Source organism: Myripristis murdjan, chromosome 18, assembly GCF_902150065.1.
Source record: "Myripristis murdjan chromosome 18, fMyrMur1.1, whole genome shotgun sequence".
Lineage (NCBI taxonomy): Eukaryota > Metazoa > Chordata > Actinopteri > Holocentriformes > Holocentridae > Myripristis > Myripristis murdjan.
The window spans coordinates 23,181,028-23,195,477 of NC_043997.1; the positions used below are offsets into that span (position 1 = coordinate 23,181,028).

The 14,450-nt window shown below is 42.9% G+C and overlaps 1 protein-coding gene across 1 annotated transcript; it reads left to right on the forward strand.

Moving 5' to 3' along the window:
- The first annotated feature begins 6,859 nt into the window (after positions 1-6,859).
- On the forward strand, positions 6,860-14,045 carry sox19b (SRY-box transcription factor 19b). Its single transcript, XM_030076608.1, has 3 exons — positions 6,860-7,014; positions 7,299-7,980; positions 11,507-14,045. Exons 2-3 carry the CDS (start codon positions 7,319-7,321, stop codon positions 11,766-11,768), a joined length of 924 nt encoding a protein of 307 aa, XP_029932468.1. The 5' UTR covers positions 6,860-7,014; positions 7,299-7,318; the 3' UTR covers positions 11,769-14,045.
- The last annotated feature ends 405 nt before the right edge of the window (positions 14,046-14,450 follow it).

Consider the following 14,450-nt stretch of genomic DNA (forward strand, 5'->3'; position numbering starts at 1 on the left):
TAATTTTGTGGCAATTTCCTAGTTATTTTCTTGTAATTTTATTTTATTATTTTATTTATTTATTTGTTTAACTTTTTGATCAGAATGTTTGGTTATAATTTTATGGTTTTCATACAGTAATTTAATTTTAAATAGTTGGTGGTTTTGAAAGAAATGAAGTGAATTAACTTATAGAGAACAGCAGTAAAAGGCTCTGGCCTCCTGCAGGCCTACACATCCACTTTCTGCAGTTATCCTGAACTCTATTTGTTAAGAAGCAACATGAAGCTGAAAACTGCAGAAAAATCTAAATCCTGACTATTTTGCAAGATGGGGAAGCAATTATTTATTTCTTTAACCTTTCTTTATCCCCCATCTTCCACGGAGTCCTGGTCAAGAGGGAAGCAAAAAGCTAAAAGTTGCACACAGAAAAAACATTTGATCCCAGCTCAGGGCTGCATGAAACAACAAAATCCTGCAGTAATGCCCCTGTTTTTCCAAAGCTGCGGCTGCACTTGAAGGGCCTCCACGGGCCCTCCAGCACAACACTGAATCATTTGTGATTTAACTCATTATAGGAATGACTCTAATCAGGATGCATGAGACTGACCGTGATAATCCCAGGTTTCACAAATCAACAAAATATTTTTATGTGGATCCTTTGGACTAAGCCTGACCAAATGGGGGACTAATTTTGAGGCCTGTGACCTGACAACATTTGAAAACTATTTCTGCTGTGCGAATGCAACTCACAGTGTTAGTTAGTTAGTTTATCAGGAATGATTGCTCCTCAGTCCATTTGAATAACAACACGAATGATTTCTTTTCCCGGCTTTAAGTCTTTGAGAGAGGCTGTTGCAGTTCTCCAGCGTACTAGACAACACTTGTGCTGTCCAGCCGTAGCTCTGTGGATCCTCAGCCCTGACTCGCTCGGAAGCACCCGCGAGCCGCGCAGAGAGACGTCCCGTGCGCTGCGGAGGTGCACGCTGGTGAGCCAAACCCACATTTAAACGATTAGTGGGTTTTTACTGGCAAACACGAGAGACAAAGGCCCAGGTGGTGAGCAACATGGTCATTAGTATTAACCAAAGCCAAAGTAAGGGAGCGATGGAGGGGGGGTGGGGTGGGACGGGGCGGGGTGGGGTGGGGGGAGGCCGACAATAGTGAGAGGAATGGAAAACTCTGTTGTGACTTGCTGCCGTCCGACTGCAACCGCAAGTGAAAAGCGGGATTTCACAGCCACAAAGGAGAGAGAGAGAGAGAGAGAGAGAGAGAGAAGAGCCGGGTGATGACGGAGCGAGAGGAGGAAAAACTCCACTGCCATGTTGTCCTCCTCTACATCTGAAACACACACACTCGAAAACACACACACACAAACAGACAGAGGAGACAAAGAAATAGTGTGTGTTGGTGCGCATGTATGTGTTTAAAATGTCTGTCCAGTAGAAGTTTTGTTTTGCATCTTTATAGAGGAAGAAAGATGCAGTAAACAGATGAAGAAATGGAGTATGAGTGCGTGTGTGTGTGTGTGTGTCAGAGGTTGGCGAGTTGTTTTTGAAAGAGAAAAGCTGGGGAGGAGAGGAGGAGGAAGGAGCTGGGGGAGGCGAGGGGGGGGGGTCGGTGGAAGGGATTCCAGAGGAGGTTGCCGTGGAGACAGAAACGGGAGACTGGAGCCCCACAATCCCCAGTTTGATTGGCATCAGGGCGTTACTGTCACACACACACACAGACACATACATGGACACACACACACACACCTGCTGTATGCACGCATGCACACACAAACACACACACCTGCAGAGCACAAATCACACTTTCATTCTTACTTAGACTCAGAAAAAACACACGCGCACACACACTTGCATGCGGCATGAAAACTCTTACACAATCACTGTCTCATACACAAACACACTCACACACTCACACAACCACAATAGCCCCCCCCCCCTCCAGGAAAACACACTCACACACCAACTTGTATCACCTGTTTTAAGATGTTTGCTCTGAAACACAGTCGCACAACACACACACACTTAACACACATCCACTCACACCTGCACGACCCAAATCACACTTCAAGTTTCACAGCGACTCAGAAAAACACACCCTGGTGCATCAGAAGCCCTGTGTCCTTTATCAAACACACACACACACACACACACACACACACACACACACACACCAATAACAATCCCATCCTGTGTGAAAATGAGTGTAGTGCATCTGGCAGTCAGGTGTTGGGAGAAGCTCACCTGTGTGTGATTGTGAGTGTGTGTGAAGGTTCCCGGCTGCTGATTGGTTGATAGGAAGTTAGTACAGAGCAACAAGTGCTGTACAGGTACTACAGAGCCAGTAAAGTAGAATGCAGCTAGGAAAATATCAAAATGCTGTAATTAGCCTGTCATTCCTATTAACATATCAACATATGACACACTGATCCCAGCGATGTGCCCTGCCCACCACACCTCCGCTTCAGCCCTCGGCGCAGCAGAAAGCAAGAAGCAGGAGAGATTCTAAGCCCTTCCCTTAACGAAATGTGAGAGTAAGTACTGGACGTTTATGATGTTTGTGTATTTTAATCCGAGGTAAGACTTCCTACAGAGGCCAAAGTCAGCCACGTTGTGACTTTAAAGTGCAAGTATTGATGTACTGATAACACTGCGAGATCAGATTTGGCCTCTGGCTGAGCTATTAAAGGGATAGTTTACCCATTAAAAAAATTATATATATATATATATATATTTATTCATCTCCCTGCTTGCTGTTGTGTAGCACACCTTGACATTAGATATGTCAAGTGATGTAAAGTATATATATTAAGTGACTTGCTTGCTTGCTACTGTTGGTAGTGCATTTTGGAATCAGCTGTTGCTCTTCCAGAGGGTTTATATGATGGGTTCCCCGATGTAATCTGACGTTTTTTCAGCGCGTTGTCTTCAACAGTGCCGAGGGGCCGACAGTCCACGGAAATCCACTCAGTGACCGCATCGCTTGGTTTTGCTGGGTCAGATTTGCCCCTTACCCACTCAAAAAGTGTGGGTAAGCTGATAGGCTCTGACAGAATGGCATTTCAATGTTGCATTTCGATGTCCATATGACTTTGTTTCTGTCCGGAGATCCATCGGGAAGCGTCTTGAAAGAAAACTCGCCATTGCGTGGGACAAAGGGTCAAAAGTGGGTTAAAGTTCAACATTACATTAATTTGTGTTCATTTTTAATGCATGTTAAAGTCCTCAAATTAATCACACGTGTTACCACTTTAACTTTGACAAACCCTTCTTGAGTTACCTAACTGGCACCAAGTAGTCCACATCTCATTGGTCCTTGTGCAGCAGGCTGACCCAGTTGCCACAGTGTTCATACTGACATATTACATTTAGCAAGATACCGACATCGTAGTTTTAGCTCGACCAACATTAGATGGAGGCAGAGCTGCTATGGAGGTAGAAGAATATATTTGGTTGGAGGGCAAAGCCAAAGAATCAGTGTTTTAGGGATTAAAAGCGAGTCAGACGCAAACAAAAGACACAAAATATTCACAATGTTTTTTTGACAAATTTTCATCAGTCTCATAAAAAATTTGAACACTTACATGAAAGCAAAGAAGCAGCTTGTCCGCTCTGAGTCGACTCCTCTGGCGTGTGTGTGTGTGTCTCAGGTTTCACCAGCCTCCTCCACTACACTACAAAAACTACAGCATAATACAACTTGACAGTGAGTTTCAATAGAAACTCACATGGGTGGGTTCACATGTAGTCAGCAGGTGATTGCCATGTTAGTTGTTTTTGTTTGTTGCTGTCATGGCTTCTCTATTCTCTGAGACCGAGGATATCAACAGCTCCACGTCCATCATGATTACTAGTTTCGGACATGTGACACAAGCTAATCGGATTGGCTAATCTTTCGGCAAAAAATCCATCCAGGACTACAAAAAAAGACCAATGACTTGATGAGAGGAGGCCTTAATACTCCAAAACATCTGACTTACCCAGACTGAGACAAGATACTGGATACCATTTTCACTTCTGTACGTCCAGTGGTTCGGTTTCTGTGGGTAGCATTTCCTGTTAGCTTAGCATAAAGACTTGAAGTCTATAGGAGTCGTTAGCCTGTCTCCGTCAAAGTGAAAAAACAAACCTTACAGTAGCTCTGAAGCTGTCTTATTTACACAGTGGATTTGAAATACGTTGAAGTTGGATAGTTGGAGCTATAACCACTGAATATGTGTATCCTTCCATCCAGTGCTGTGATCTGCACAGTGCTGAAGTCCAGCTGGTTCTGGTCATTAGAACTGTACTAGAAACAGAACTCAGAGTCCAATCCAAAAGATGGTAAATTATTGGTAATTTATCATGGATTATCTAAAATGCAAAGCATGTCCTGTATCATCTTATTACAAATTGGTGGGTGACCTGTTAAAACCTCTGCTGATCAAAGATGAACCCAACTGTGATCACTGTGGAGTTTTAGGACAGGGTAGAAGGGCTGTAACAAAAAAAAACAAACAAAAAAAACAAAAAACAAAAAAAAATCTGGCTGGCAACAAGGAAAGGCAGATCAAAATATCTACTTAGTTTCAAGCTTGACAAAATATAAGTTAAAAGCGTCAAATCCAATTGTATCAACTGCACTTTCAATAACATTTGCAATGATTCTCAACATCGAGGCTGATAAAAATGTCATTTTCCATTTGTTGATTTCATATTGTCATCCCAACAACCTGTTTGAGTGTGGAAATGATTTTAGCCTCTAAAGGGGATGAATGATGAAGTGTCCAACAGCCACACTGCAGCCCAAGGTGATTCAGCGTGATTCACTGAGCCAGTCACTGACCATCATCTCTACACTGACACGTTTAAGTCTTAATTAGATGAGCTAATGGTGACACAACGAGTGGCTGCCACCCATTAACCTCCCAACCAAAATTCCTGAATTCCCTGCTGTTGCTTTGACCACCAGCATGTCAGCTTGTCAACACAGTAAACCTCTGAAACACAATCAAGACTGAACTCAGAAAACACACTCTTTACATTCTCGTGTGCATGTGTTTTTTTGGATATTCTGCTGCATTACTATGAACTGTGTGAACAACACGTATAGTCTACCAGAATACAAATGCAATCAGATGTAAAATCAGATGTCCTCAAATCATCTCCACTACAAATTCCACTTGGGCAGCTCACTACCCCCACACCTTCACACACGCCTTTTTGGTTTATTTATTTATTGCAGATCTGCAGATCTGATTCACATGCCTCACATTTTTAAGTCAAAGAAGCAGAATTCTTGAATAATCGGGAGGGATGACATCCCTGCATGATAAACTGTTGAGCTGACACAGGCAAATGGCCACTGAAATAGAGAAAAATTCATTTTACCTTCAACCTGCATTAAAATATGTATTATTATGCCTTAAAAGACTCTCTTCATATGAATTACATCAGTTTAATTGTAGTGATGTAAGGTATATAAGCTACTGTGGATGTAACTGATGTTCTGCCAAACACTTGGTCAGCTCTGTCCCACAGTTTAAAAGGTGGGTTTATCCTCTACATCCCTGAGGCCAAGCCTGGATGGGAAGACTGGGAAGCAGCATGCTCCTTGTAGTTTGAGGAAACACTGCTGTTAACAAAGACCTTGGAAGGCAGCATAATAAAAGGTCTATTTGGCCAAACCAACAGAGCTCTTCCTTATTCTCCTGCGGCTCTAAAGTAATTCTGTGCGCCATTGTGGCTGAATCAATACCGTGTATAGAGACACGTCTTCAGGACAATCATCTGAAAAGAGGGTCAGACGTCTGAAAACCACTTGGCTCGAACGCAGACACAACAACCAGTTCATTCGCTGGCTGAAAAAATAATTAGGCCTACCGTTGTTGTGCATTTGAAAAAGCAGCCTACTGCAGGCCTACACTGGAATGACTAAATAAAGAAATGAAATAGGCTTCAACTGATTAGTCAGTCATAGGTGCCATTCCCCAGTTATTCCACTGATAAGTGAGTTAACAAAGTTGGTACCTGTGATGTACAACAGGGAACTGACCCAGACAAAGAATCACTACATGGGCAAACATAAATCCTTTAGGTTAATATCTTCCAAAAGTTTTTAGCCTATGTGTGTGTGTGTGTGCGCGCGTGTGTATATCTCTATCTAGCTCTCTACCTCTCTCTATATATGTACATATATACTTGGCTGAATTAATGAATATACTGAAAGTGTTTTATGTTTATTTGTTTTAAATAGTCTAAGTAGACTTTTGCCTTTGAAAGAATATTTGTTGATTTCATAACATTATCCCAAATCTCAAAATGGAAAAAAAGTTATTTTAGCAAATAAGGCAAAATACAAAGAGCACTGGAAACAGTAGTGTTTTTTTCCTCCCTGATGAACAAAACAAACCGAACTGAAGCCATGACCTAAAAATTGCAGTACAAACTTATATTCAGAAGTCATTAAAATAGTTAGAATAATATAGCCAGTAATTTCCAGTCATAATATTTCCAGTCATCATTAAGACCTTCAGATTACTGGATACCACCCAGCAGGTCTGAATTTTTTTTTTTTCCCCAATTTAATTTTTTTTTTTTTTTTTTTTTTTTTTTTGGTTGACAGCAGTTAAGCTGTACTGATTGAGAATTGGACTAACCTCGTGCGTGCAAAGTGCATAATGAATATCTGCACTTTGAATGCGAGCTATCTACTTAATAACTGATTATGACGCTACTTCTCTCATTCAGAGCCCCCCCCCCCCCCCCCCCCCCCCCTTCTCTCTCTGTCTCTCTCGGTTTCTCTGCCATCAACAAGTGTCTCGCGCACCCTGAGCCCGCGCCTGTTCAGATGCAAATGCACGCGCACATGCTGAGGCTCCCTGCTCTGCTATTGGTCGACGGCCGGCCACAACTGCACAAGGGGACCAGGAGAACTTTTTTGGTTAACAGGCAGATCAGTTCAGTCTGAGTAACCCGGCCGAGTGTCAACAAGTGGGTTTCTGCGTCTTGGTGGGCCTGGCTACTTTTTTACTAGAGCGAAGAAGAGGTAGCTGCTCTTTGTTTCATTGTATCTGCTTTCCAAAATCAGTGTATTTCAGTCACCTGTAGCCTAATGACTGCTCGCTCTGACTTGTTAAGTTGAAAAGTAGCACCGACCTCGTCACTGCGGCTGGGTTCGTCTCGCGGGTGTGTCCTCACTAATTAGCTGATTTGGATCACCTGGTGCTCCCTGTTCAACCAGTAGGGAAACCTGGCCACAAGTCGCCAGGTGGACGGCGACAAAGGCTGCGACTCTTGTGCTTGAGTGGTAAAATTGTTTTGTTATCTTAGGCAAATTAAATAAAGCGAAGATGTACAGCATGATGGAACACGAGCTGAAGCCGACCGGCCAGCCTCCGACGCACCAGACCTCCCAGGGAATGTCACCGGTGACGGGCAACATGACCGGGAACATGGGCAGCAACGGCAACTCTCACCCCAGCTCCAAAACGGCATGTCCGCCTGGAGGCGACCCGATGGATAAAGTGAAGAGGCCCATGAACGCTTTCATGGTGTGGTCCCGGGGCCAGAGGCGCAAGATGGCCCAAGAAAACCCCAAAATGCACAACTCTGAGATCAGCAAGCGCCTGGGAGCGGAGTGGAAACTTCTGACCGACGCCGAGAAGCGGCCGTTCATTGACGAGGCCAAGCGGCTCCGGGCCGTCCACATGAAGGAGTACCCGGACTACAAGTACAAGCCACGCCGCAAGACCAAGCCCCTGCTGAAGAAAGACACTCAGGTGGGCAAGTACCCGCTCTCAGCCGGGAACCTGCTGGCCGCGGCGGCGCAGGGCCAAGGCGGGAGTCCCAGGATGGAGAGCTACGGCTGGGGCCCCACCGGGGGGTACGCCGGCATGCAGGGAGAGGCGCTCGGCTACACGCAGCAACTCCACCGCTACGATCTATCGGCCCTCCAGTACCCCCCTGCAATGACGGCAGCACAGACCTACATGAACGGAGCCAACTCATACAGGTGAGTCTTGACAGGTAGCTCTGCCAGGGAACATTTACTCACATGTAATTATTTTTAGGTGTGTTCTCAAATGTATTTCCTTCTTGGCATAACCAAAGCATAGGCTAATTCAGAATAATTTGAAGGAGGTATTAGAAGAAAATGTTGGTCGAATAACTGCCTGCAGCCGCAGGCAGTTTCAGTCTGTCCGGATTGAAACATTTTGTCCGCCCTCCCCAAATTTCACCACCCTGCGCAATGGTGATAATCGAAATAAACCTCCAGAATTCACTGAGGTTAATTTAATAATTACCTTCAGGTTAACTCGTGGTTTGCGACCCTCTTTTATGATTAAACCGCACATATTCTCCCGTGAACCTTGTCCTCCCGAACGCTTAAAGCATTGTATTGGATTGTAAGACCGCGATTGTTTAAAGTAGTTTTCTAATGTTGTTCTATGTAACCGCCACTTTCTCTCCACAAACCCATTTGTTGAAAAAGCAGAACCACACAAAACCATAAATCCGTACATAACAATTAATTATCCTCTATGCTTAAACACGGACTGCCAAAAGCTTGCAAAAGATACACTGAAGTCTACAGTTAATTTTTAATTTGCATTTTGAAGATTTTACCCCATAATAGGTCTTATACCTATATTTGTTTTACAGCCTTTACTAAGTCTGGTAGAGATTTTTTTTCACTTGTTTTTTTCTGTGTATATAGCCTGGAAACAAATGTCATTCTGTTTCTGTTCATACTATAAATGCACTCTGTTTCTATACATACTGTAAATGCACTCTGTTTCTATACATACTATAAATACAAACTTGTTAGCAGGCATTTATGGGAATGTCCTCCAAATTAACCAACTAGAGGAAACTCCCTGAGACTAATGAGTCAATATTTAGTTCTGAATCAGATCATGCACTTCGCTTGTTGCTAAACTGGATTTGCTTGTTTGGAAATTAAGATTGATGCCTAACTCTAAATTTCTCACACAGCACTCCTACCCCTGCCAAGTGATAAGATTTTGATTGATCTGTTGATTTAGGAGCTTTGGTTTCTTGAGGAATCTTTGAGTAACCTTTTTGAGTAGTGACAATGTTGAATTCTTGAAGATTATGGTCAAGAGATTAGAGCTCAGTTTAATAGAGATGAAAGGAATAGATTGAAGCACTGATGTGTGATCTGAAATTGCCTTGAGGAGAACAGGTCTAGTGCCATGTAAGTATGGATATACGCAGCATGAAGTGAGACTGTGACCTAGAATAAACTAGGGCATACTTTAAAACATCCCTTTTTAAACACATTTCAAGATACATTCAATAATAAAGAGGAATGAAATCCTTTCCATTCAGTCAGGAACTTTGAATTTGCTGGAATAACAAGCGTCACTCTGTGGGCTGCTTGTTATGGGTGTAACACTCCACTCTGCTTCTGGATCCTGCCTAGCATGTTGATCAGGATGACTTCACTGCAGCAGCCAGGACTGCTTTGTGTGTGGTCCCCTACCCACAACCCCACAGTACACGTACCTGCCATCCCCCAGCGGGTCTCCTCGCCACTCCCCGGTGCTTCGTCTACCCAGCGTCCCCCACTGTTGTCCCCTTGTACATTTTGTCCCCATAGTTCCCCAGAACCTCATCCACCCACTAAATTCCATTGAAAACAACAGGCCAGAATTATATAATGGAGGAATACCTGCAAACAAACTGACAAAATGGAAGATTAGAGTGGTTTCATAAACATTTTGACGTTAATGTTTTTCCTCAAGTCCATGTTGACTGAGATTTTAAAAGCATGTTTAAGTTCTGTTGGTGGCCTGACTTGTTTGGGCCTGTCCTATCCCACTGTGGCGAACAGAGCAAATGGGGTCTGAGACCATGCTTCCACATAGCAGTTTTCATGTTGGGGAAAATTATGATAATGATCACGCAAATCCCAAAATCAAAATGTTAATGTCGCACTGGGACTCGATTCATTCAAATGTTTTTAGGAACCAGCTGAAACCTGACATTGTTTTTAAAGCGATATACCCATGGTCTGACAGTGATCACCTGACATCAGCTCCACTTTAATCACATTTGCTTTTGAGATTTTCGTTTCGGTCCAAACACACCAAAACCCTTCCTCCTTTTTGGACAGCTACAAAGACATGAGATTGTCTAAAGTGGTGGGGGTGGGAACAGAGTTTGCAGGTGGCAGTGTAAACTAGGCCAGTGTTGATCTTTAGATCAGTCAAATATGCAGCGATCAGTCTCCTTGATCCCCTCTTTGTTTGTCTCAACATGCAGGTGTACCACACTCATTATGAATAATCTGCTTTCTGGTTTGAAGACTAGAGTCCTCTTTGACTCACTTGACATATTGACTCATTGCTCAATGTTGAAATGGGGAGATGTGGTTTTACATGAGGAAGACACGTTCATGCAGCATTAGCTTCTTCCCATTCCTAAACAAGCCTCAACTTCCTCTAGCAGAAGCAAACACAACAAGCAATGCATGAATTAACATAATGCCACTGATATTTTAACAGTGATTATTTTGGTTCAAGATAGTTTTTTTTTTTTTTTTTTTTGAAAGTGTGTTGTTGGACAGTTCTGAACTGTGTACAACCTCAGACTGCAGACCATTTCTAGATAAAAATAAAAGTCCCACATTTGTATATTGTAAAGAAGTTGGCTAATGGGACATTCAGTAACTCTTTACACAAGATCAACTTAATAGTCTGCAACCAGCTCTCTTATAGAGAGCACATGATCAGTGTTAACTAGTTTTTAGCTCCAGTCTCACTGACTTGTACTTATGTTACTGTGCACAGTCTTACTTCAGTTATTTTAATGCAACTGATTCTTTTTTTTTTTTTTTTTTTTCGTATTATCATGGAGTGTCCCATGAAAAAGCTGCTATCAAGAAACTTTTCTAGCAATATAAGGGTTCTGCTGAGGTACAAGCCAAACAAGCCAGTGTTTGGTCTGCAGATTTTCATTCCAGTCAAACACTTGAGTAGTTGATTTTGCTGATTAACACACCAACAGATGAGGCAGACTCTTCGGTAATGAAAGTGCATGGTTGAGAAGCACTGCTTTAAAGAACACTTACGAGCAATTTCTATACTAAACATGATAACAGCTACTGATAATACACATTGCATCTCTGGGTCCACTTTTGTTGTGCGGTGATAACTTTCCATCTAGCCATCCTAGCCACCATTTTGCATCCGTTTGACTCACACAGGGAGAAATCCATCCTAGGGAGGCAAAGATGGCAACTGCTCCATCAGCAGTAGCCCCAGTGGCAAGGGGCTTTCTGGGATAAGAGACAAAGCAAGCTGCGGGAAAGTAGCTCTAAAAAGTAAACTCACAGTTCACCACAACTCACAGTAACTGATGAGTATCCAAGGCTGTAGTTTTCCTTTTTCAGTATGGACAGCATCAAACTTGTGATGAAAACTAATCAGATTCAAATGTATCATCATCCCTGTGCATTTATGCTCTCAGATGGACTGACTTCTCCTCCTCTGTGCTTTCCTGCCACCCCACAGCCCCATGTCGTACAGCAGCAGCCCCCAGCAGCCCAGCCCCGTCACCATGTCCATGGTGAAACCAGAGCCGGTGTCCCACTCACCTCCGACGGGGACGCCAAGCCACCACCGCGGGCCCCTGCAGGGCGACCTCAGGGACATGATCAGCATGTATATCCCAGGCCCAGGAGGGGACACCGGCGACCCCACGGCAGCACAGAGGGGCTACAGCAGCGTCCAGCAGCACTACCTCACTGGGACCGTCCCACTCACACACATCTAAGAAAAGGGCCGGTTTCATAACTGGGGATGATGGGATTAAAGACTGAATGGTGTGGGAGGACCAGTAACATTCATGATGCACAGCTGGCCGGGGATGGAGTCTGGTCTGGGTGACTCTAGGCTGACAGTAACATGGCGACACACACACATACACACTCAAATACAGGCCCATGCATTCCACACAAACACCTGTAATCACCCACATCTGGCAGCAAACATGCAAGGCGTGGCTTTTCTTCTACTTTTAAGATAAAAAGGCTTTTTCTACCTCTTCAATTGATGGCTTAGACTTTACACACATCTAACCCAGCTAATTAACCCCCCCCCCCCCCCCCCCCCCCCCCAGCCACATACACACACACTCATACACATGGCTGCGACTCCAACTCAATTTGCCAGCATCTCCAGTGGACTTCTCCTCATGAAGGGCTGCTGTAAATACAGTGTCATCTGTTTATCGTGTACATATTATGAATTTAGCCTTTTTGTCTTTTACTTTTTGCTAGAACTTGACCATAATAACATCCAATCACAAACCCTTTTTGATACCTCATGTTGCCACTTGTGTCACTGGGGCTCCTGAATGTTCCACTGTATACCAATTCTGCGTCCTCCCTGGTTTGTCCCGTCGTCTGGTGCGGCTGTGACGCCGGCACTCGCAGTGCCGGGTGTTCAACACACACACCCCCCCGGCACCAGGGCTTTCAGTCTTCCACCGCTTCACCTGTGAGCCGGTGACTGCCACCCGCAACCCCAACACTTCAGAGAGGCACCAACAAACACTAGCAACAAGGTGACCCATCTCCAGGCCGGTGATGCGCACATCACATGACCTGCAAGTGCTCTTCTTATTGGTTTTTTGATTGTTGTTGCTCTCCCCTCTTCAAGGAGCTGGAGAGCAGCCTGCTGGGTGAAATGAGGGGAGGGAATTACACAACTTGAATAATAAGAAATATTTTTCTAAGAATGAACTTTGTGCCTTGGGCTTGGTTGAGTGAATGCCTTTTTTATTATTTTTTTTTATCAGTTGATCTCAATCCTATTGGATGACATGGTAAATACCTTGGACAATCGTCACTGCATCCAATGGAGTAAACACTGTACAAACTCTGCTAAGATCTGTGTTCTTTTAGAATGCAAAAGTGATATGATTGCTTCATTTTTAAATGCTTACAAAAATCTTAACTACTGTAATATTCTGGTCTGGTAGCTATCAGCCGCACTCAAACCACATCACTGGATTGTAATGCTCAAGCTTAAAAGGCATGTGACTTGCTGCCATTTTGAGTTTAATTATATGGTGTAATTAGTTATTTTTTTTAGATGGATTTGCCGTTTGTTTGACCCTTTGTTTTTGTAAATGTTCTTTTAGTTGAGTTGCGCTGTTCTGGCAGCATCCAAAGTTGCTCTTTTTAATAATTGTCACTTGCTCTAGGCAGGTGTTACAGTCTTAGGATTTATCATTAACTGAATGAAATTTGATGTGAAAAGCTGCATTTCCATTCAACGGTGTTACTCTCAACAAAATAAAAACTTGCAGGTACACTTGAATAATTTAATCCATCTTGGAAAACCACAAGAACCCCCCACCCCCCCACCTTTTTTTTTCTTTTAGGACATATCCTTTTTATTCTTAATTAAGCCATTTCACTTTACCGTTAATGAAGAGAATGTATCAAAGTCCCATTAAATCTACAACAAACCTGTTTTGTTTCCATCTTTGACTCTCTTTCAGATATGTCCATCTGATTCTTGACTAATTTTGCTTCAAGGTTTTTCTGATCATAGTCGCCCCGAAGTGACATCTCTGTGGGTCATTTCCCTGTTTTTGTTTTGACGTTTTCCACCCCGCTGTCAGAACAGTTACCAGTGCTGCTATGGACTTAAAGGGAACTACATTTGGATATTTTCAATCTGCAAAAACTGGGTGAATATTTAGCATGTTGTAGATTGTCATGTGGACCGTTGCTCTAGTTCTGAGGAATCCATTACTAACAAGAACTTGCTTGCATTGGAAAAGGGTAAATTGTAGTCATCCTGATTTATCACTTTTTGAAAAGGGAGGTCTGTCACCTTAAGTTATATTAAAGAAATGCGTGAATGTTTACATTGCAATCCAAGTGTTTGAAAATTAACTTTAATACTGACATGTATTTCTATTTTTAGTATGTTAATACTCATGCTTGTAAATAGTGTAAGATACAAAGTTTTGCAGCATTCATGTACATATTGTATAAAACTTTTTTGTGGCTCTTATACTAAGGGTCTTAATGTTTTTGGTTTTTTTAAAAACTGTCATTTTGTAATGGCACTGGTGACAGAAAAAAATATTAATAAAAAGTAAAAATAAAAATAGACGTCTTTGTCATGATTGCCCTCGTATTTTAAACGTTGACAATATTCCCTGTGGGTGAAGGGTGAAGCATGGAGGGAAAACCTGATTTTTCCCAGGGGCCACTTCAGTTCCTTCATGAATGAAGATCAGTGATCACCTTTACATTACAGATTACACACATGTAGCTGTGCAGCTAATTCCACAGTCACTGATTCTGACATTTTCTGAAATACATTATGCAAGTTAGTTTGCAATCAAATCTGATATACTGAAGCTGATAATAATAAAATGAAAACTAGCCTATGTGCTATTTTCCTGTAACAGACACCTCTTTCCAACATACAAACA